The sequence below is a fragment of the Enhydra lutris genome, unplaced genomic scaffold (genome assembly GCF_002288905.1).
Source record: "Enhydra lutris kenyoni isolate GAN:26980312 unplaced genomic scaffold, ASM228890v2 scaffoldscaffold68, whole genome shotgun sequence".
Classification (NCBI taxonomy): domain Eukaryota; kingdom Metazoa; phylum Chordata; class Mammalia; order Carnivora; family Mustelidae; genus Enhydra; species Enhydra lutris.
In genome coordinates, this window is record NW_019154152.1 from 6,584,160 (window position 1) to 6,609,119 (window position 24,960).

The following is a 24,960-nucleotide window of genomic DNA, read 5'->3' on the forward strand; positions in this document are numbered from 1 at the left end:
TAAACCCTTGGAGTGGGCCCCATGGCCATGTTTATGTATCCATACCTGCGTCCTTCCACAACAGATGGGGGCTGCGGGGCTTCTAGAACTGTGGGTAATTGTGCTTCAAGCACGGGGTGAGGGATTCTATTCTGCCAAAGCTCTACGCAAATGCTCTGGGGGGATAACGTCTCTTCATTGACTGTGGTCCCACCCTGAGCTTGGCAGAGTTGGCAAAACAGCTGCAAGCACACAAAACAAGCCCTCTCATGTGACTAACCTGGAAAGACAGAGGCCTCGGCACATGACACGGACTGGCACCACAGCCCGCGCGGGTGACCCACACTGGGCTGAAGTGGACAAACGCGTGGGAAAGATTTAAAGAAGCCCCTCTGCAGCAGTACAGCTGTCCTCTGTCACCCGTGCCACTTGGCACGCCTGCTGTGACAGGGAGTCACTGGCCCACGACCTGGCTTCCATCCAGATTCCAGAAGCTTTCCTTCCCCAGGTCTCGGTGTGCTGGGGAGCTGAGCGCTTCCTGCCAGCTTGTCTGCTGAGGGCACACACGCAAGTCTCCCCTGATGAGGCTTATTTGCTTAGTGTTGGTTTTATTGTTTCCAGCAAGTAAAGAGACAGAGGGGAAGTTAAGACAAGATGAGGCTACAGGTGGGGTCCTCACCCTTAGGCTGTAGGCTTGTTTTCTGGAGGAAGTAGCTTTGGAAGGGCTTTCCATAACGTCTTGTGCAGACATGAAAACCGGCCGCAGGGGGCAGACCATGATTTTTTAGGATGAGACGCTGAGTGTATTGCTTAGAAAAGGCTGGGTGAACAAACATCACATGTGATGCTCCCTTGGGCAATGGGAAGACTATGGGATTCCCAGTATTTTCAAGCCCTATTCTCATTCTGAGGCTGTGTTCCTCTGAATGGCTCACCTAGACTTCTCTCATCTCTACAATGGCAAGTATAAAAGACCTCTTCTGCACGTCTCACAGGGTGGCATGAAAATTAAATGATGCAGATGGGAGCAAACACTTTGGAACTGGCAAGTGGTATTCAAATGTGAGCGGTTTTACTTTCCTCTTGTATCTCTTCAGCTTGTAAAGGGGCAGAGCTGGGGGACATAGTAAACATCATAGGAAATTGTACTTTAACTGGGTGGTAGAAAATGGAAGAATACCAATAGGCATTTAAGAAAGGGGAAAGAGCATAAGGAAAGGTCAGGATGGAGCCAGGAGTATTAGGAAGTGGGCTATGTTTCTAATCGTTGGCAGGGGAGGGGGCTGGGGAGGTAGGGGTAAGGGAAAGTCTGGACATAAGCTGGATCAGCACTTGGAGGGCCTTGAGAGCCAGGAGGTTTGGGTGGGTCACGGAAGTTGAAAATTTCCAAATGACAGACTCTCATCTATGCTCTTGGATGATAACTCAGGCCATAACATCCAGGGGGGAGGATGCACACACAAGCCCAGTTCTAGGCTCTATCCCTGTATGCGATTAGAGGGATACCGTACTGCAAAGGGGCTGTGGCCTCCGTGTCCCAGAGAGCAGTGTCCACAGCCTCAGTGCTCTCCCTCCTTGCTGTACTGCATTACTCCAGAAGCTGCTTTCTCTTTGTCTGGAGTTTGTAAATGATCTGGTTTCCATCATTCCAGGCATAGAGCTGCTTATCTCTGGGGTTGTAATGGATCACGGAATGACTTCTCGGCCGCCTGGGGAAGAACAGTTTGGGCAGATCGTCCTCACTGACAGTGCCCAGCGGATCATAGACACAGGTGATGCGGTGAGGGCCGTGGCCGCCAGAGCTATAGACCACATAGAGAACCCCACACAAAAGGAAGGAGGCTTCAGCATCCTGGCTCCTACATGGAGTGTCCCATGAGTGTTCCACTCCCAGTGTGCCAGGTTCAATTTTTGTGAGAACCAAATGGCCATAGACACCTGGCCCCGAGTGGATGGCCCAAAGCCCATGCTCGTCCACAGCCAGGTCAATGTATGTCGACGGGGAGTGCTGGTAGACCAGTGCTCGGCCTGCCCCTCCTGGGAGCAACATTCGATCTTCCACAGTCCTCTTCTGCAGATTATATTTGATGATCTCATTGAGAGTCCCTTGGTTGTGAAAAAACAGAAAACCTCTGTGGATCACTTGGCCCGTTCCCTGCCAGGAATGTGTTAGGATTAGCTTCCGTGGGGCTGGCTTGGTGCTATCCTCCATGAATGCCCGCATGTTTGCAAATTCCCAAACAGTTTTGTTTCTGGATCCAACTAGGAAATAAACCTTTTGGGAACTGCTGACAGCATCTTTCATCCAAGAGCCGTGTGTGTCCATAGTCTTCTTCACTATTTTCAGAGACTTTATGCCCATCAGCATGTTGTCACAGCCTAGCCAAACAGGAGAAAAAGGAGAGGTACTTTATGGACACGAGATGTCTGCTTTTCTCACAGATTACTTTTGTATTTCCTGTTTATCGAAGCATAGTTGACATATAATGTTACAATAGTTTCACGTGTACAACACAGTGATTCAACTGCTATGTTATGCTTGCTCACAATGGTAGCTACCGTGTTTCACCATATAACACGACAACAATGCCATTGACTATATTCCCTATACCATGCCTTTTATCTCTATTCATTCATTTTGTAACTGGAAGCCTGTCCCTCCCACTTGCCTTCACCCATTTTGTTCCCCCAAAACAACAACTAGTTTGTTCTCTGTATTTTTGGGTCTTTTTCTGTCCTTTCTTTTTTTTTTTTTTTTTTAGGTTCCACATATAAGCAAAATCGTACAGCATCTTCCTCTAACCTATTTCACTTAGCATAACACCCTCCGGGTCTGTCCACGTTGTCATAAATGGCAAGACTGCATTCTCTATGACAGAGTAACATTCCATATACACCACATCTTCTTATCCACTCGTCTATTGATGGACACAGAAGTTGCTCCTATGTTTTGGCTGTTGTAAATAAGGTGCAATTAACAAAGGGATGCATGTATCATTTAAAATTTAGTGTTGTTTTCTTTGGATTAAATACCCAGTAGTGGAAATACTAATCATCGGGTAGTTCTATTTTGGATTTTTTTAGGAACCTCCTTATTGTTTTCCACAGTGGCTACAATAATTTACATTCCCACTTATAGTAAGTAGATGGGCTTTCATTTTTATTCCACATCCTTGCCAACACTTGTTATTTCTTTCTTTTTGATACGTGCCATTCTGACAGATATGAGGTGATATCTCTTTGTGGTTTTGATTTGCAATTCCCTGATAAGTGATGTTGAGAATCTTTTCATGTGTCTGTTCTCACAGATTACTTTTTTTCCTTCAGTGTCTAGAATAAAGTTATCACACACAGATCAATCACAACTTATGGTATGGTTTAAAGAATCAAAGAATTAAATGAATAAATGTGTTTCTGTTAAGGGAGCTGCTGTCCAATGATAAGAGTCAACGTTTTATTCAAGTCAGGATATAAACAGCTCTTTGCTGGATCAGAGACCCTGTTCACCTTCTTGGAGTTGACACAGTGGTGATCACTTAGGGGTGAAGCTGCCTGATTCAATTCCATTTGTTCAGATTTTACCAGCTATCTACTGTGGACTTAGCTTACAATGCTCCCAGAACCATGCTAAGTAAGTATTGAAGATAAAAAAATATATATAATATCAACCCTAACATTGAGGAGATCACCTTCTAGTGAAGGATTTTGGCCCTTAATTCTATTAGAACATTATAAGAACTCCACTTATCCATTCATTAATTTATTCATGAATGCATGCATGTAGTCAGCAGACACTGGATACCTACAGAAGGCGAGATATTGAGCTAGGTATTATGAGCTGGGGTGCAAAAGTGCCAAGGTACAATGATAAATTAGCAATGGTTCTTGCTTTATAGGTACCCGACTCACTACAATAGAAAGTTTAAAGTGGATTTTTTACAAAAGGACAGGGAATGGTGCTGTCATTTGAGGAAGCGGATAATCTACATTGGCATTGACCCTTAATAGGTACCATTCTGAAATGGCAGGGTATAACATTCTTCACAATTCATAAAAGCACATTCATGACTTGTGTTAGTAAAGTAGTGCAGCACTGAAACCAATATAAACTAAATATTTGCTTTTACCTCAAACTAGATGCATAAAACAAAGCAGTGGATTGAAACGAGCTCTGTGCTGGAGCATTGAGGGTGGGGTTAAGGAATATGGATTTTATTCTATAGGCAGGGAGGGAGCTACTGAGTTTTTTGAGCAAGAGTGAATCACAGTCAAGATTTATTAAGCTGGCAGTTGTGTGTATGTTGGATACATGGGAGAGAAACCAAAATTAGGGAAACCAATTAGGACAGTATTTCTATGATCCAAACAGGATCTTAAGGGTCTCAAATGGGGGAGGAAGATGAAGTGGGGGAAAAAAAAGTGGCGGGGGGGGGGGTTTACATTTCTCCAGCTCCTCTATCTTCATGCAAAAGCCCTCCCTTCTTTGTATCTCATGCTATCAACTCCTTCTAGTCTGAAATCACTGAGAGCTCTCTGGGACACTACCCCATACACATCAAGGGCCTGAGCACCTCAACTTCTTCAACTCCACAGCACATTGCTTTCAAGCTCCTCTAGCAACCACTCCCCAACTTCTGTACTCTGGATCCCCGCCCCCCCCATCCCCCCGGAACTGTTCCCTATTAGAAATGTAAAACTCTACTATGCTACCCTCTGCAATAATTCCTTACCCTTCTATTTCTCACTTCTTTGTTCTCACGGACTCTGCTCTTCCATTTCCTCATGCCCTCCTGTCCCTTGACCTCTGCTTTCTCCCAGGCTCTCAGCTTCCTTTCCTATCACCCGTAATACCTCTCTCACCAGGACCCTCACCCTTCAGCCCCTCGTTATTCCACCATAGCTGCTCTACAAAAACCCCTGGTCCTGGATGAGTTCAAACATCTGGCTCTGTCCCAGACAGTGGTGTGGAGAAAACCTCACAAACATGCCACTACACGTAAGTGTTCTCCAACCTCAGCTGAGCCCTAAGCACCATACCGCTCTCTCCACGGTTAACCCCTATCTACCACAGCAGGTATCTTCAATCTGTCCCCACCCCCCAACCATATACACACATACTACCCCATCAGTTTCTTCACTAACGGCAGATTAACTCCTTTGAAAAAATAAATACCATTAGACATGACGTCCCTGAACTTCCTGCCCCTCACTATAAACTTTTCTTAAATTGTTCCTACCCTGGCTACCCAACTATACATCTAGAAGAGGTCACATCGTTCCTCCTGTCCAGCACTAAGACATTCACTTGTGCTCTGATCTCACCCTTTTCTGGCTCCTTCTTGACTCCCTAGATGAACCGCCACCTTTCTGTCATCTTTAATACCTCCTCCACTGCTAGTTCCTTAGCTTATAAACACCTTGCCTATATTTAAAAAAATTCTCCCTCAATTAGGCACCACTCTCTAGTTACTTCACTCCTTCTATCATTTTATGTAGTTTCTCCTCCAGAGTGGTCTACGCTCTCTGGGTCTACTTCACTTCCCATATTTCACTTCATAGGAACTTCACAGAAACTACCCCTCATTGCATCACCAAGGACTTCCTAACTGAAAACTCCGAACTTTATGTTCATATCTTCATCTTCCCACAGCATGACAGTATTGATCAATTCCTCTTTCTTGAAGATTTTGTTTCCCTTGATCCTTGGGTCACTGCTATCTCCGTGCATGCCTTCTACTCATTTCTTCTCTGTTTATGGCAGAGACAGTGTCTGTGTTCACCAAATGCCATTCCATCTTCCTCTTCCCCACTTATATATTCACAGCTTTCTTTGTAGTTAGGCTGTACCCGCTGACCTGTATTCTGTCCACTGGGACATGGACAGAAGTGGTAGAAGCCATTTCTACCTAGCCCTAAAATACACTATCTTCCAGATGACCCTGGTGTCTTGGAATTCTCATGGTGTCCAAGTTAAAGAGGGATATGGGCCAGGATGAAACTGGTTCTACTGGACATTTCAGGAAAGGTGGGTCACTAGTTCTGATGGTGAACTTGTTGTGGGGACTGCCCCATTAGACAGTCTGTTGTAAGGTAAACAGTGTCAATGGAGGTGGGGAGGGGTGGCTTACTAGAAACATGAGGAACCCCATGGGTATCCCTCAAAACCTGCTGAGGTCTGTATGGGAACAGTATAGACCTCTCTTGTTGACTGCTGGAGTGTGTGGGGGTGGGATACCAGGTCTGTAACACTTCAGGAGCACTGAGCTCTGCGGGTTTCCCTCAGGTCTCTGCAAAGGCTTTGGTATCAGAAGCTGGATGAGCCCATGGGTTGTCATTTTCTTCTTCATAAGTGCTTGGAATAACTGGGGACTCTCTAGAGTCAGAGGACATGAAGCAGGATGAAGGAAGAGAAACCGGACATGAGAAGGAGAGGGGCAGAGCCAGAGACGCCCTAGAGGTTTTGAAGTAAACAAGCATCGTAGCAAACGCTTGTTACTGCCAGCTGTTTGGATAGCAATTCTATCACAGTCCCTTAATCAAGTCATCATCCACAATTATCAGACCTTCTCTTCTCTCCTCAAACCTCCATCATACCGTCCTCTCTCCTGTATAAAGATCTTGCCCCGTATTTCACAGAGAGAATAGAAGCAAGCCAAGAAATGCCTCATTTCCTGCCTCCATTACTGCAATTGCCTCCCTCAGGGTGGCCACACTTCATCCTCAGCTCCCCTGCCTTCCCCACAGCAGCCAGTGTAAGCTTTTAGCAATGTCGGTTAGATCATGTCGCATGTCTGTTCAAAACTCACCAGTGACTTCCCATCTCACTCAGAGTAGAGTTCAAGTCTTTACCTTCCAGACCATGTGAGCTGCCCCGGCACCACCTCTCAGGTCTCCTCTCCTACAGTACTTCCCACCTGCTGCACTTTAGTCACTCTGGCTTGCTATCCCTCACGTGGTGCCGAACACACTCCTGCCTCAAGAATTTGTCACTTTTTTTGATCCCTCTGCTTGGGAACCATCTTTCCAAGATATGTACGTGGCTTCCTCCCTCACTTCCATTAGGCCTGTTCTCAGATACTCCCTCATCATTAAGGCCTTTTTTGAACACCCCATAAAAAATGGCAGCCCTCTTCTCCAGCTAGTTCATTTTTCTCCATAGTGCTTATTAACTTCTCTCTGACATATTATAAATGCATCTGTTAACATATTTACCTCTTGATTCCCCTCAATGGAATGTAAATGTCATGAGAGCATGAGTTTTTCCTCATTTGTTTCATTCACTGCTGTATGTCTTTCCCCTAAGACAGCACCTGGCACATAGTAGGTCAATATTTACTAAATAAATGAATGAATGAGTTTTCTGAACACCGAATCTAACAACCAATTGCATCTGAACCCGTATTCTCTGCCTTCCCTCCTGCTCCCTTTATTTTTGCAGTGGATCTCTTCTCCTATAACCTTCAAGGAATTAACTTCAATAGTCTCTCCTGCCCTCCTAGATCTTTCCCCTCAGTAAACAAACAGAACTTTCCAGTGTGGCTCTGTTTTTCTCTTCCACACTCCTCTGTTGAGGAGTTCCATCATCTCCAGTTATGCCCTAAGCTGCTCTAATTGGGCTTCTGGCCTCTGCTGGTCTAAACTCCCCAGCCCACTCCACAGAATCAGTTCTTGTCAAGGTCACCCACAACCTCCATTTGGCCAAATCCAAGGGTCAGTTTTCAGTCTGATATCCTAATCAACTTCACAGCAAAATTTGATTACTCGATCACTACCTCCCCTTGAAACCCTTTTCTCCAGATTCTGGAACACCCTTCCTCTTGTTTGCCCTCCGACCTCTCTGGATTTTTTTCTTGGCATCCATTTTGGGTTCTTTTCCTCTCCCACTCAAGGAGAAAGTGCTTTGTCCTCACATCTCTTCTCTGAGCCACCTCAGTCTATCTGATGGTTCTGCATACAGATAAATTCTAACTAATGATGAATTTGGAATTTGCCTCTGGAATGACATCCTACCTGGATGTCTACTTAGTCCCAAATTCACTTATCTAATGGCCTACTCAGTGTGCCTACCTGGATATCTTCAAACTTGACCTGTCCAATCAGAACTCTCGCTCTTATCCCCCAAATTCTTTCTCCCTACTCTTCTCATTTTAAGCAAAACCCATCAATCACATTTCTTACCTAGAAGTCATTCTTTTTTTTTTTTTAAAGATTTTATTTTATTTATTTATTTGAGAGAGGAGAGTACAGAGAGAGAGTGAGATGGAGAAGCAGGCTCCCTGCTGAGCAGAGAGCCTGACATGGGACTCAATCCCAAGTCCCTGAGATCATGACCTGAGCTGAAGTCAGATGCTTAACTGACTAAGCCACCAGGCACCCCCGGAAGTCTTTTTTTTTTTTTTTTTAAAGATTTATTTATTTATCTGTCAGAGAGAGAGACAGGGAGAGAGAGAGAGAGAGAGAGAGAGAGAACACGCATGCATAAGCAGGGGGAGGGGCAGAGGGAGAAGCAGGCTCCCCACTGAGCAGAGGGCCGGATGTGGGACTTGATTCCAGGACTCTGGGATCATGACCTGAGCTGAAGGCAGATGCTTAACAGACTAAGCCACCCACGCATCCAGCTAGAAGTCATTTTAACTCCTTTCTCTCCATCTCTCCACCACCAGCAAGTTCTGATATTAAAACTAACCTTTAAATTATGTTATACTTAAATTAAAATGCTCAAACATGTCTCTCTCCTCCTCTTCCCACCACTCATCCCTGTGCTCCCTGAATCTTCCCCTCTTGCCTAGACCACTTTGTCTCCCTGGTTTTACTCTTGCTTACCAGCAACATGCTCTCCACAAAGCAGGAGAATTAATCATTTTAAAAACATAGGTTATTTGGCTGACTTGCTAAACCCGTTCTCCTATCACTCCTGGAATAAAATCCTAACTTCCTATCCTGCCCTGAAGTACTTACAGGACAGGGCAGCTGCCTGTCTATGGGACTTCATCCTCCACTTCCTCCAGCTTGCTCACTGCGCTGTGATCACACTGGCTTTCTTGCTACTCTTGGAGCATGCCAAGTTCAATTCTGCCTCACGGCTCATGCATTTGCAATTCTTTCTGCCTTGGGTGCTCTCTTCCCTGATCTTCCCACAGTCTGCTCCTCTCATCCTTCAAATCTCAGTTTCAGTGTCATCTCCCCGAGGGGCTTCCTGTGACGACCGCATCGAAATTTAAAATGGTCTACTACAAAATCTTTCTCATTTCCTGGAGATTGCTGTCCATATTCTGCAATTCTGTCATCTGTTTTATTTACTTGCTTATTGTCCTTCTTTCCCACTGGACTGGACTGTAAGCTCCACAAAAGCGGGACTTTTGTCTTCATGTTGACTATTATACCCGATTGCCTAACTTAGTGCTTTGTGGGTTCAATAAATATCTATTGAATTAATGAAGAAAATAGCTTCATTCAAACAGATGTTTTCCTAGAGCCTCCTTAGGCTGTGCATCGAGTTCTGACCACAGGCCTGTCTTAAGTAAATAATAATTTGTAAAGTACTTTAAAGCTTTTAAGAGACTTTCAAATCCATTATTTCATTAAAAAATCTGACACAAAGTTCTTGTCACATGGCAGGAGTGGGCAGAGGCTGCAGGAAGGAGGGGTTAGGCCTGCAACTGCTCAACAGTGTCTCTAATGGGGAAGAGGAGGGGCCCATCGGCCAGGAGAGAAGCTCAGAAGCTGTTTCTGATTAAAGAACAAACGCAAAGGCTTGAGAAGTTAATAAATATCTACAAATACATACAATATGCATGGCATGGTGAGAAGTACTTTATTTACACCAACTTGAAGTAAGTGCTTATAATATGCCTAAGTGGTGAATATTTTAATCTCCATTTTCCAAATGAAAAGAAAAGGCTTGGACAAGTTCCTTGGAAGGTTACCCAGTTATGGGTCCTCTGAGCTCAGTGGGAACCCGGAGGCAGGGCTGGGCAGGAAACCTCCAGCCAGCCCCCAGGGACAGGCCCATCCCTCTAGGAGGAGGGTCAGCAAGCTTACAGCCCAGCTACAGAGGGGGACTGAGTCTAAGAACAAGGCACATACAATGTCTCACGAGTGAGAAAATGTTCATTTAATATACAGCAGAAACTAAAACAACCATTCTCCTTTCTCCATCTACTCCTCTCTTACTACATGCAAAATCCTTAGAGAAATAGAAAAAACAAAAAAAGAGTGTTGATAGATGGTTTTGATTAGGGAGAGACAGTTCCGAGAATATGGACACACAGAATTTCCCCTTGTGCTATTCTGCCTTTGCCGAGGAAACCTGGGACTGGGAGTCAGAGACCTGAATGGTCTGAACCCTGTCTCTGGTTCTCTCTGTGTCTCCCAACAAGTCTGTCGGTCAATCCGCCCTTAGCCCTAAAATGAGGGGTTTAGGCTGGATGTTCTCTAGAGTTTCTTCAGGGCTGAGAGTCTATAATTTTATAAATTCCTCTTTTGGACTTTGGAGAAAAATACTTCTTGTGTTTGAGTTACGATAGAACTCCCTGCTGTGCTGAGAGAGAGAGATAATTAGCAGGAGAAAAAGGTTGAGAAAGAAAATAAATTTAAAACCTTTGAGTTCAGTCAAGATGCAAATTATTTAACAGAGACAATGGCAAGCAAAGTTCCACTGGCAAACCAAAGAATGCAAATCTCTTGTTTTCCCTCAGGCAAAACTGCAGACCAGGATAGGATTTGGCAATGAGGATAGAATTTGGCCCAAGGCCTCCTGGTGACTTCATATACAAATATCACTTATTTGAATTTTTTAAATACTTTTGCCCTTATTAAAGGGCAAAACTCTCCAAACCTGGTGAGACTTGCCCCTCTATAGGGGAGTGACTCAACTGCCCTCTAGTTATGTTTTGGAAACATTAATCCAGATGTTGGTGGACAATGGACTGGGGTTGAGGTGGAGAGAAGGGGCCCCTGGGAAACAGGTAGAGAGTCTGTAAGTACAATCCAGATCAATCCAAATAATGATGGACATGGAAAAATGAGTATGGAAAAAAAAAAAAGAAAAATGTGTATGGATTCAAGAAATAGTCAGGCAGGGGCCCCTGCGTGGCTCAGTGGGCTAAAGCCTCTGCCTTTGGTTCAGATCATGATCCCAGGGTCCTGGGATCGAGCCCCGAATCAGGCCCGAATCTGCTCAGCAGGGAGCCTGCTTCCCTGCTTCTCTGCCTGCTTGTGATCTCTGTTGGATAAATAAATAAAATCTTGGAGAAAAAAAAAAAGAAGAAGAAATACTCAGGAAAAGAGGGGTCAGGTCTTAGTAACTGGTTAGATGGAGGGAGCCCTCAAGGAGGAGGGTGATGGAATGACAGAGAGGGAGCCCAGGTTTGCTTGAGAAAAAGAGGGATGAATTCAATAAAAACAAAAACTGTAAAACCATGAGTATTTTGACTGCTTCTTGAAATTCTGTGCTATTAAACTTGACTTTTTCAACTACCTGGATTGTATTCATGTTAATAAACTTTAGTCAACCTATCAAGTGACAGGTACAATGCTAGGCTCTGGAATGACCAAGATGGCAGCTCTCAGAGGTGCAATTAAGTATAAAAGTTTCACACTAATACAATGAAATTGGGAGGGCAGACTTAATGTGTTGTAGAAATTAGGGCTGTTTCGTACTTTCTGCCCACAGAATAAGTTTCAAGTATCTTAGCACGGCACTCAAGGTTCATCTAACCTTGAGTTAACCTTGAGCTAACATCTAACTTCATCTAACCTCCTCCTGGCACATCCCCACCCCACCTGGCTTGTCACCGGTCACCAACCTGCCATGACCTCTTCCAAGTGTTAGAGTGTGCCCATATTTTTCCTTCGCTCCCCTTCACTAACCTGGGCTACATCTGCTCCTCCTTCAAAACAAAATTCTCTGGTCCTACAGAGCAATCAGTTTCTCCTTCCTGTGTGTGCAAAGCAGTCCATGCAGGTCTCTTCCAGAGCAGTTATCCTGCTGAATCAGAACTGCTTACTCATTCTGTTTCCTTGTAAACACTTCTGACAGAGGCTGGGTCTTATTTATGTTTTTATCCAGAGTGCCTAGGACCCACCATGTGTATCCTTCCCATCTAATCTCTTACTGCTTACTGTCCACAAATGCAAGAATCAATTTGATTCGGAGAATGCAGTATTGGTGTTCCAACTTCTATCCCAACTCACGCTCTGCCAGCTTAGAAATCAGATTTTAAACAGCAAAAGGTAGGTGCAGACATTGGAAGGTGCCCCTGCATACTCCTGAGAGCCTGGGTAGCTGTGTGCCAGGCAGGAAGCAGGCAGGAAGCCTGGCTTGTGTGGAATGGCACTCGGTGAGCCTTGGGAGGGTTTGGCTTGGCAGGACCGTGAATCCAGGCCTTAAAAGGGCCTGGAATACAGTAAGTGCTCTATAGCTTGGCTTTGGTGAGTCGTACGGAAGTCTTTAGTAAATCTACTTTAGAGCTCTTTCTAGGTTCCCAGCACTAAACTCAAAGTCTTCTATGGTCCCCACTATGGTGCCCTGACAGCTTCCCTTTGTTGGCGATAAGCAGCAGCTTGTGAGAAAAAAAACAGATTTGATAACGTGGCTGGTTGCTTGCAAGGCTCTGCTCCTCCGCATCAAGTTAAGAACTTCACAGGAGCGCATGTGGGAGATGTGTGAGTTGGGAGTATGAGTCGGGCCGACTCCAACCACAGGGTGCCTGTAGCTGGAACCCGACACAGCCAACCTCCTTCCCATGTTTCCTTTGGGTGCCGGCCAGCTGCCAGAATCACCACACCTTAGCTGATTTCCTTCCACAGGATTTATCATCCTCTCTCTGACATATTTTAAATTTATCTGTTACCTATTTATTGTTCGACTCCCCTCAATAGAATGTTCACCCCACAAGGTGTCTGGTTTTGTTGTTGTTGTTGTTTTACTGCTGTATGTCTTGTCCCAAAACAGCATCTGGCACGTATTATAATTTTCCTATATTAATTATGAATATGGTAAATATCGATAGATATAACTTACATCAAGAAAAATGCTTTGGGGTCCTGAATAATTTCTAGAAATGTAAAGCGTTCCTAAAACTAGAAGCTTAAGAACACTATCCCAGAGGATGCGGGCTGGTCAATACTCATGGGAAGGGAGGCAGTGAAGTGGGCAGTGTTCTGAGGAATGTCTGACCAAACCGCTCCATTTTGAATCAATTATCAGAATGTTGCAACATTTAAGCATTCCAAGGTTATAATTATGAACTCTTTGTTTTTACTTATTTTTCATTTAAAAGCTGAACTTATTTTTCATTTAAAAGTTTTTCTCTGTGTATGGGTTTTTGTTTTGTTTTTGCATAGTGTTTTTTGTTTGTTTTCTTCCTGTAATAATATTCTTACCAAACTAAAAGGGATAGAAACGTTCTCAATTTCTAGGTGTGGTCCTGCTATTCTCCCATTTGCCTGGTTAGAAAACAGAGTCATTTTGACATTGTGCCCACATTTTTCCTGTGCAGTAAATCTCACTTTATCCTGTTCTCACCAGCCTGTCTCAAAGTCTAGGACTTGCTTTCTTGAACTTGAACTTTGCGGCAGCCTCCAAACCATCAGTCACACTAATGCCCAATTTACTGCTTCCGTATAGAAATCTGTCTCTGTAAAAATGGATTTTGTTTAATGCTTATTTCCAGGAGCATCAGGACCAAAAGCCTTATGAGATGCTGTCAAAGGTCCTAGTGGAAGGGTGGGCCCTAGAGCCAGACTTAGAACTTGCTTTGGCCACAAGAATTCAGTACAAGTGACCAGACCTTAGTGTGCTTGTGCCTTCTCTCTCAGAGGTCTGCCTTCTTCATGGGAATAATCCTAAGTCTGTCTCCTGAAAGAGCAGGGACCACTTGGAGGAGATCCAAGCCATCCCAGCTGAGACTACCTTCAGCCAGTCCCTTGGGCCATGTGCCTCTGGGGAACCAGCTGAGAGCAGCCCAGCCCAGCCCATAACTGCCTTGTTGCCTTGCAGACTCCTGAGAAATAATCAATGATTATGGGTTTAACCCACAAGGTTACTGAGGGGTTCACTATGCTGCATTATTGTGGCAACAGGAAACCGAGTGGGGGTGAGGGCATGGTGAGCAGAAATGGAGGCCAAGATGAATCTGGTGTGTCTGGGGCTGAGGGAGCACCCTCCTGAACATAGCAGGCATGTGGGAGGCAGATGGGGTTGTGTGAAACACTGGGCACCACAGTTTCTTCATCGGATAAGAAGCTGTAATGGTATCTGCCTGGCAGGGTTGTCATGGGCTGGGGACAATGGAACAGACAAAAGGGCTTAATGCAATCTTTGGCGAATAGCTCCCTCTACTTTCTAATAAACTGTTCCTCGGGGTCAGAGAATTTTGATTTCCACTCTGTTCCAGGCACTGTGAGAGACTTGGAGAAGATGGCATGAATAATGCAGGGGCACGTGAACTGTATTTTGTTTTCTGAATAGCACATCGGGCATGGCGTAGAGCAGCGGGTGGACGGGGACAGGTCCCAGTGACACAAGGGGCTGAGAAACACTCGAAGTTCATGTGTTCAGCTGTTGGCGTGTTATCTCCCATTACATAGAGGTAAATAGAGTAAATATAGTGCAGATGATATTCATAGTTTTTAGTTAATCAGCAGGTGTTACTTTTGTGGAGAATGACAAAATATTTCAAGAAAGCTAGGTTAGGTGGGGGGCGGGGGAGCGCCTGGGTGGCTCAGTTGCTTAGGTGTCAGCCTTGGGCTCAGGTCATGATCCCAGGGGCCTGGGATCGAGTCCTGAATCGGGCCCCCTGCTCAGTGGGGAGTCTGCTTCTCCCTCTCCCACTGCCCCTCCCCCTGTTCATGCTCTTTCTCTGTCAAATAAATAAATAAAATCTTAAAGAAAAAAAAAGGGGGCCCCTGAGTGGCTCAGTTGGTTAATCAACTGCCTTCGGCTCAGGTCATGTTCCTGGAGTCCCAGGATCGAGTCCTGCATCGGGCTCCCACCTCCAGAGAGAGATGGCTTCTCCCTCCGACCTTCTCCCCTCTCATGTTTTCTCTCACTCTCTCTCTCTCTCAAATGGATGAATAAAATCTTAAAAAAAAAAAAAAAAAAGCAAAGAAAGCTAGGTTGGGGGTCTAAAGAAAGCTAGGGCTTTCTTTATGCCATTTTGTGGGGTTTGCTTTATCCTATAAGTTGAGGTTTCTGTCAAAGCTGCTAAGGCAATGCTGTAGTAACTCTAGTCAACTAACCCTGGTGGGCAATCTAGGCCAGAGCCCTGGAAAGGGGAGAGCCTGGTGGCAGGAAGTTCGGTGAGTGGCTCCTGCAGGAATCAGGGCCGAAGTCGATGAGAGAACAGCGCAGACAGAAAGAGGAGATTTGAGGGTTGTGTACAAGGAAGGATCTGCTGGATATGGGGACTGGTCAGATGAGGGCCAAAGAGATGCTTCTGAGGTTTCTAGCCCAGGAAGGTGTGTGTGTGGAACTTCTCTACTAACTGAGAGAATCTTGGGGGATGCAGAGGAGTGTTTTAGTTTTAAAAGTAAATGAAGGAAAGGCAGGGAATTAAAAACCAAGGAGGTGGGGGAAGAACATGGACCCTTGTTGGCCAGGGTGATAAAGAATGATTTAACGCAGTCTGTGAGTGGGAATCATCATCACACAGAGACCAAGGGGATGGATGCGGTCCTCAAAGTGTCCCACCCCAAGACCACAGACAGCTGGGCCTCCTGGCTGCAGGCCCCGAGTCTCAGCACAGAGGGCTCCCACTGTGACCGTCCTGGAGATGGCACCCCTGGCCCCTACCCCGAACTCTGTTGCACACCTACCCCCCCACCCCCATCCCCACTACTGCTGGCCAGCTCTGTGTGCTGTGGCCAGCATGACCTTCCCCAACCTCCCTCTGAGTCCGGATGCACCCACGCTTGCCACTCGATCGTGCCCAGCAAGATGGGAGAGGCTAGCCTATGTCTGAGGCAGCCCGCCCCAGTGTGCATCCCAGCTCTGGCCTCAGTTAGCCGAGAAGCCTCGGATAGATTGAGCCAGTGCCACCCAAGAACACAGCCTTGCGGAATCTGTGAAAAACTGTTAGATAAATTCTCAATCTGGGTGTCTGAGGCACCGTGCTTTGCCATAAGCTGCTAAGGGCAATGCAAAATTGCAGGCACTGGCTCAGCACAGAGGAGCTTAGCTCAGTCCAGTTCCTTCATCTGCTCTCCGTGACTGAACACGAGGCGTCATTAGGCCCGTGCTCCCACAGGCCATTCCATTTGCCTGAAGCATCCTCTCCTCCTCTGTCCATTTGATCCATTCTTTTCCATTATGAAAACTCAGCTTGAGGGTTGCTTTGACCACAGTCCCTCCCTCACCACTGCACAGCAGCCCTGGCCTCCCTTGGTTACTTAATGCCACTCTCCGCTCCTGCTCCTTCGAGAGCACTGGTCACTCTGGCTGTGACCCTGGCTTTGTCTAGATGGGCTCCCCACTTGGCTGTAGCTTTTTGAGGACAAGGATGTCACCCTATTCCATGTTCCATCTCGAATGCCTCGAACAATGCCAACACAGACCTGGAATTCAGGAGACAATTGTTGAATCGGGGGACAAATGAATGAGTGAGAGAGAGAAGGAATGGGTGTTCACTCAACTTGAAGCCAAAAGCCATCAGCTAAAATAACTTGGGGACCTTCTAGTAGTATCCATAGTGATGGGACTGGAGGTATCCTAGACGGCAGGCCTTCCACGTAAGTAAACAGAAGAAGTGCTGTGTACGGAGGCCTTTCTGGACTGGCACAGTGACCTCTGGGACTCTGCGGGAGCTAGGACGGGCTAAGCTTTACACACGCCTCTGGCATTGCTGGCCCCAGAATGCAGCAACTTCTGGCTACAGTGTGTGTGTGTGTGTGTGTGTGTGTGTGTGTGTGTGCGCGCGCACGCACATGCACAGGCACACAGTGTACACACACTCATGCGCTCTCTTCTGCACTTACACTTGTGTGTACACTCTCAATCCTTTGCTGCAAATAAGGGATACACATCTTCATGTTGGTGCCACTGGTCACAAACCAGTGGACCTTGGGAGTTGACTCATAGAGATGTTTTATTTGGCTTCCAGTGGGTGTATTATTTTTTATTCTGTTTTGCTTTTAATGGCTTTGAATATGGGGCAGGCACATTTATAACACCTGAATGGATCCCACAGGCATTTAAATGTGCAGCAACAAACAGACTTTCTTTTTGAAAGATGATCTAACAAACTATAGGAGTTATTTAACTCACGAGACAGAGGGTTACTTGAGGTCACTTATGTGCTCCCTTGCAATAAAAGGAGCTGGAATGAAACAGGAAATAAAATAAAATCTGCTCTAATGGCTTGTTTTGACTGCCTTAGAATTTTTCTTCGTAAGCTATTTACAAGTAGAAAGAGGTTAATAATCTTATCCACCCAAGAACACAGCCTTGTGGAATCTGTGAAAAACTGTTAGTTGGATAAATTCTCAATCTGGGTGTCTGAGGCAGCGTGCCTTGCCATAAGTTGCCAAAGGCAATGTAAAATTTCTTTTTACTAATAACAGAGTGCCAAAGATTTGGAATGACTTTTAAATATAAGTCAGATTGTGTAGCAGTACTATTCACTCACTGCATTCTAAATCGAGTGTGTGTGTGAGAGAGAGAGAAAGAGAGAGAAAGAGATGCAGAGGTAAGGGAGAGAGGAGGAAAGTGTGTGTGTCAGAGTTAAAAAGATTTAAGAATTTGACCTAACTCAGAACAACCCTGGGATTGCAGCTCTCATGTGAATGTCATTTGGGGATTGTCTCTAAATAAAGGCTAAAGACTTGAAAACAGCTCAGAGCAGGTCTATTTTTTTTTTTACCATCCCCAGTATCTGACCCTTCCTAGTTGACTGAGAAATGTTCCAGGAGTAAATGCAAACCATCTTTTTTTTTTTTTTTAAGTACCCTCCATGCTGAGTGTGGAGCCCAATGTGGGGCCCAACAGTGGGGCTTGAACTCACAACTCTGAGATCTAGACCTGAGCAGAGATAAGGAGTTGGACATTTAACCAACTGAGCCACCTAGGTGCCCCAAAAGCAACCCATTTAGTGATGTCAGAATTTTCTGGAAGTCTCCTGAGACAAGGTCGAATCTCCCAAGGAAGTTGCACCATTCTCTCCCTCCAGGGTTTCCAAAGAAACTCTCTTTGTAAGACAGTGCGTATGTATGAAGGAAACCCTATGACATGACAACCCCTCCTTGGCCTGTAATCCCAAGGTGTTTGCCCAGACAAGGGGGCTGACTTGAGTCTTAAGGATTATAGTAGGAGCTCTGTAGCTGGCTCAGTCCCTACTGGCCAAGATAGACTACAGGAAGATGGGAGCTTTGTAGGACGAAGACTGGTACAGGCAATTAGTAGCAGTGGGGCCTAGCAGACAAGAGCATGAGAGCACGAGGTAGGCAGAGTTCCCAAATTCCCTCTCCTGCTGTACCTGCCCTACATAATCCCGTCCTCTTGAGAGCGAGCAACGCCTGTGACTGTGACAGGCTAGCATCCAGGATTTGGTGACATTGCAAGACAGAAGTGAAGGGATTCTGCAGATAAAATTAAGGTCTCAAGCCGGCTGATTTTGAGCTAACCCAAAAGGAAGTTATTAGGGGTGGACCTGACTTACGTGAGATGCAAATTCTTAAGAGGGACAGGGTACTTCCTAAAGAAAGACACTCTCCTTCTCGCCTTGAAGAAGCAACAGTCACATTGTGAGCTGCCAGCGTAAATGGGCAGCCTCTAGAAGATGAGGATCTTGGTCTTAATGACCTGAGAAAGTGAATTCTGGCAACAACCTCAGTGAGCTTGGAAGTGGACCCTGAGCTCCAGGTGAGGATGGAGCCCTGCTAATGCCTGACTGTGTCCTCCTTGGACAAAGTGTCCAGGTGAGGTGTGCCTGGCTGGACTCCCAACCCACAGATACTCTGAGATAACGAATATGCATTGTTTTAAGTTCTAAATCTGTGCTAGTTTGTTACTCGGTATTAGAACACTAAGGTAGGTCTAATTACTAACAGAAATGGCAAACAAGAAAAAGTGGGGGATGGGCACAGTATACAAAGTACAGAAAAATCTATCCTTGAGCAGAGAGCCTCTGAAAATAATAGATCTAAATTGATCAGAAGGTTATGATTGTTTACAGGTTTGTCTTCCCCTAAACTAAGCTCTTAGGAGACTCTGCCATCAGTATCTCCTCTATAGACAATTTTTATAGCCTCCTCAAAGGGCTGTGCTGACCCAGACTCTGTGAATGCAGAAATGAAGATGTCCATATGTTCACGGTCTGGTCGAGGAGTAAATACATACAGATATGTGTGGTTGAGAGGATGAATGCTCCCTCGGGGAATTTAGGGACATACTCTGGGAGCACTAGAAGCCAATCTGCCTGGCAGGAGGGATTCACTGAGAATTCACAGCATTCTTCAGTCAAAAAGGGGGAGTGAGAAAGTGAGAAGAACTATATATATATATTTTTTCTTTTCTTTTCTTTTTAAATTGCAACTGCATGTGGGTAAATTATGGGAGAAGAAGAAGCTGAAAATCAACTTGGGTCACTTTATAAAGGTCCTTTCCCATATAAAAGGCCAAGAGATTTGAATGGAATTTTTGGTGTTGATAATTAATGGGGAACAGAAAAAAAAATTCTACACAGAGGAGTAATATGATTAATTTTGTATTGTGGGGAGGTCTGTGTGACAGCAGACAACAGGCAAGATCAGAGGCAAGAGGAGCAATAAGAAAGCCAGGGCAGGGTGCAGACACGATGTGCTCACCCTTCCACCCCTACCATGTAGCACATGGCCCATCCAGTAGGAGGGGGCCAAGAGTATTTGTTGAATCTTAAACCAACGAATCACCGAACGAGGGCTCCGAGGCAACAGGCATAGAAGGAGCAATCACAGAAAAGTTGAAAGTTTTCACTCACCACGGAGCTGGGAGAAGGAATATTTCAGGCCTCTAGTGTTGGAGGAACAGGGGTTGGAAGAGTAGCAAGTTCAGAATCGGGACATCTGCTGAGCTCTAGCTGAATGGAAAGGGGCAACCCCAAGCCTGAGGGGCTTAGCGAGTCCAGAGACCAGGAGCAGCTCAGGGAGCTAACCTAGCACCACCATTCAGAACTCGGGTCCTGCCTGACCCCTGGCATAAAAGTTCAGGCACATTCTAGCTCAGGCCACATTGGTACTCAATTCCTCCCATCAGTTTTTTAGGCAGCCTCTGTTCATCCTCTGCTGGATCACCCTCACCTTTTCCTCCTTTCTTCACCCCAGCTAACCCCTCATCTGCTCCCTCTCAGCGGGTGGTTCATCTCAAGACAATGTCAGAGCCAAAAAGAATCATTTACTCATTCAACCAACTTGGTCAACTGTTTCATATTTCAGATAGGCCCCTTCTGCCTCAGCATTAAGATGTTCTCTTTTCTATGAAAACCTAATAACACCTCTGTCTGTGTTGATAGTCTCTCCCTCCATCTATTCATTTATTTCTTCACCTAGTTATTCAATGACCAGTATGCACTGACCATCGACACTACTCTAGGTACTGGGACACAGCATTGAACATAAAATGCAGAATCCAGGCTCTCATAGAGCTGACCTTATAGATGGAGAGGCAGAAAATAAGCACTGAGCAAATAAATAAACTAGAAGATTTCAGAGTAATAAGTATTCTCGAAAAAAAAAAAATAGTAGAGTAGTAAGTGCTCCAAAACTCCTCTTGGGTTTCTTATCTCAACATATTTGAGAACAACCACCTAGTGACCTGAGCCAAAAATCTGGAAAACATCCTGGACTTCTCCTTCTCACTCACTTTTCACTTTTAATTATCAGTCATTAAGCCATGGGGTTTCCAACTCTCAGTGGCTCTCAAATCCATCTGCCCTTCTCCATCTCAATGACACTTAATGCAGACACCATCACTTGTCCCCAAAATTATAGTAGGCCCCCCAACTGGTCTTTCTCAAGTCTCACCTTCTTCCTTCATGTCATGCCCATGCTAAAAATTGTTTAGTGGTTCTTTATTGTTTTTCCAGTCAAATTCAACCCCCTTTGCTTTGCACGCAAGGTCTCTCATTATTTGGGTCCTGCTGAACTCCTGAGTCTTGTTTCTTATTCTCCAAATGTACCTGCCCCACAGAGCTTCCACTCAAAATATCTGCAGATCTTCATGCTAAGGGTTACGTACTCATACACCTTCAGTAGGTTGTGCCTGCACCTCATGTGCCCTCTGCTCATTCTTCTCTTAACACTTTGTTCAAAATGCAGATCAAGTGTCACCTCATTTAGGGACACCCTTCTTCTTATAATGACCCATGGAGTTCTTATCAGGATTACAGTGAGAAGATCTACAAAACCTTTAGCACAACAAGGGCACTCAACTTTTATCTTATTTCCCGATGGAGTTTCTTGCATTTGGGGCAGACATAATTAACATATAAATAAAATTTTCCTATTTGCAATGAAACCATTTCAGAATACAGACTCTGAGCTGGGTGAATTGTCTCCCTCATTGTTTTATTAAAATGGACAGGAAATTTCCTTTCTCATTTATGTTTTTCTTACTTGAACTTGTTATTAGAATTCAAGCTCCTAACCATTATTCTTAATGGCCTGGAAGTGATTTGAATGGGATCACCAATTAGGACAAATCTTCTAAATATCACCATCCTGACAACACACACAGTAATAATTCACTGCAGTCCCCAGCTCTGAGGGTTGGCTGATGCCATTTAAAATTTCAGACTATTTCTGGGCACATTTGCAGCCACTCCCTACTTCTAGGGCACTGGGAGAATCCACCAAACTTCTACCCTCTCTGGAAGGATCTGGGACGACACACCTCTTCCAAACCAAGGTCTCTCTGGAAATGTCCTTCCTGGGCTGACCTCTGACACTGAAGCTCTGACCTTCTATGGGGCCTTCAGAAACTCTCTGTGAAATGAAAAGCTGCTCTCTGAGAGTGACTTTTCCTTCAGACACCTGTTCCCTGCTAAGGTTTCCCTCCTAGCACCTGCACCCAAAACCATACATCGGGTTCTTTCTCTCCTAGTTGCCAGACCCCTATCTGTGCTGCATCTGTGTCTCTGAGTGTGAGTCCCTAGAAGAGCTATCAAAGACAGAGTTCTCTTACTCGCATTCAGCAGAGTCCGGATCTTCTTCTCTTCTTCCGCCTCTTGGATGAGCTTTTCCGCCAGGGTTTTGTCCTCTGATTCCACGCACACGTCAGCTTCTCGCAAATACTCCAGGTAGTCGATCTCCCGTTGCGCACGTTCGACTCTCAGGGCCAGGTTAGTCACTGCGCTCTTATACTCACTTGTGTAGGTCTGGCATCTTCCCAGCATAGCGGAGATGTTTTTCGAGAACTCTTGGAAGTCTTGAATGTATGCCCTCATTGCTTGGGTACATTTTTCCAGTCCTTGCTTCAGTCAGAAAATAAATGCTCAAATTATTGTTCATTATTTAAATTGGCCAAGTAATATAAATAGCTATCATTCATTGAGAAAGATTTTTAATTTATAAATCATTGTAAGGGGGAAAATAAAAATCACCTATAATCCCTGAGTTCAAAATACCACTGATTTGTTAGTGTGTCAGTTTTTAAAAGTTTTCCCATGCATTTCATCATACATATATAAGTATATATTTTAAAATGCGATTTTACTATAATGCTTTGTAACATATTTTCACTTGCTAATACACTGTGAACATATTTCAATACTAATTAATAGATAGCTATACAATAATTTTAATGATACAGAATTCCATTGCATTGATGTCCTATTTATTCTATTAGACTCCTTTTGACGGACATTTATGGACTTTTCAACAATGCTGAAAAGAATCTTTGTATTTACGTCTTTGTGTACTTATCTGATTATTATCTTAGGGTGGATCTCCAGAAGTAAGCTCCATCCCCAGCACCTGGCACAGGGCTTAGCACAAATATTCATAAATATTTACTGAGAGAAAGAATAAAGTGAATGGAGACCAGAAATGGGGTGGCTGGGTCAAACAGAACATTCTTAAAGCTCATTTGGCAGTCTATCAAAATGCTCTCCACAAAAGTTGTAAAAATTGCAACTCCAAACAGTAGTATGGAATACTGTTCACTGTGAAGGAAAAGGGAGAGGGAAAGGTAGAAAGAGAGAGAGGCAGAGAAACTCCCTAAATCAATCCTCTTATTTCTTTAGTACCTCTCAGAGACACAAGTCCCTCAGGGTGAGGACTGTGTCAGCTTGTATGTGTCCACATTGGTCATCAGTGACTGCCCTCTGGGACCTGACTTCCCCACCAGGTCCTGACCAGGATGGGGAAATCTATACAAACCATATCCCTATCCTTTTCAAATTCACATTCATAGCCATCAAAGTATTTGTCTGTACTTTATACCCTTGTCTGAACACCAGCTTTTCAGGTATCGAGGAAAACCTGCAGGCATCTGGCCGGCGCTTATCTCAGGATAAGTCGGTGTTAACTGCAGAGGGACCACGGTTGAACATAATTCTGGCACTTTCTAGGAGGCACATTGGGGAGGAGCTGTCTGAGGAGGCAACAGGTGAGGCAGCCACCATCCTGGGAACATCACCTCCCAGGCCCCCAGGCCTCAGCTGGTTGCCAGGGCAACGTTAGGAAATGCGTTCAGTCTGCTCTTTGAAGTTATTTTACTTAACCAGATGATCAACTAATTTGGACTTCAGAATTTATAGAAATTAAATTAAAGAAAATATAGAGAATAAACATTGGAGATAAGAGTGTCTTTGGGGGAAAAAAGTATCTTTGGAAGAAGATAAATAACTTATCAAAATTTAACTTGTATAAAAGGAAGGCAATTAAAATATGAGACAATCACCAGGAGTAGTATGTCAAGAACTTGGGCAGAGGGTTACATTTGTCCCTGGGAGCCTGTCTGTGTAGCAAAAATGTTGGTTTTTTACAAATTTTAATGAAGCGCCAGCTGCGGCACTTGGAGGAGGGATCCCAGCAATTTCTCTCTATCTGACATGGCTGAAACCTACTCGTTTCTGAACCCAAGCGTGGTGCTGCAAAGAAGCGAAGACGTAGCTTCTTGGTACAACATCATGACTTTTTATGGTGGCCTCATGTTTTATCATAAAAAGACAAAAAGGAAAAGTGAAAACTATCAAACCCTGATATGGTAGAACATGAATAAAAAGTGACCCCAAATTTTTAATTTTTGTATTTTAAAAGTTGAACTATTGAATAATAACATTTTGGGCATTTACCACCATGCCAGGGAATGTCCTAAGTATGGATTAATTTATTAATCCATAAATGGAGTGAAGTCCTGCTCAGGGCTGGGGAGTGGTAGAGCCTAGACTCTGGAGTTGGTGCTCTGAACCACTTGACTATGAAAACTCTCACAGGTGAAGCTGGCCATGTATTTGGCATTGACCATGTGGGGAACTTGCATCCCGGTAGCTAGGGAAGCTGGGCTAAGATAAGGAGACTTATCAGGCAGGCATGCACCCCAGATCAGGTGCACAGATGCCACCTACCTCCAAGACTTGAAAGCGCTGGTAGATGTAGTGCACCATGCCCGGGTCCTGGGCACGCCGGGTTGGGGGCAGAAGAGCGGCCAGGAACAGAACCAGGACAGCAGAGGCTCGAGGAAGGGCCATCATTGTCCCGCAAATCGCCCAGGGGTGGGATCTCCTCTGTTGTGCTAAAAAAAGCCAAGGATCCAGGTGGTGGTCTCCTGCTTTCTAGCCACTGCTTTGAAAATCCTCTAAAAACAGCCTGAAAGCCAAGCCTGCTTGTTATTCCCCCAGATGGGTGATCTCACTTTGGAAGTCGGTGATCAAGTCCAGCTGTTGGCAAGCCCGTCCTTGCAGGCCTTGCAGGTCGACTTGGGGTAGAGAGCTCCTTGGGTCCATCTGTTACCATCACCCGTCACACACTGGTCCTCTCCAGGCTAGTAGCTGCACCCTCTTGTAA

At 45.0% G+C, this 24,960-nt stretch overlaps 1 protein-coding gene across 1 annotated transcript; it reads right to left on the reverse strand.

Annotated features, from left to right (window-relative positions):
* Positions 1-570: 570 nt before the first annotated feature.
* LOC111159471 (olfactomedin like 1) lies at positions 571-24,960 on the reverse strand. The gene is made up of 3 exons (XM_022521978.1): positions 24,522-24,960; positions 22,136-22,424; positions 571-2,358 (listed from the first exon to the last, which is right to left on the reverse strand). The coding sequence occupies exons 1-3, from the start codon at positions 24,645-24,647 to the stop codon at positions 1,568-1,570; spliced, it is 1,206 nt and encodes a 401-aa protein (XP_022377686.1). The 5' UTR covers positions 24,648-24,960; the 3' UTR covers positions 571-1,567.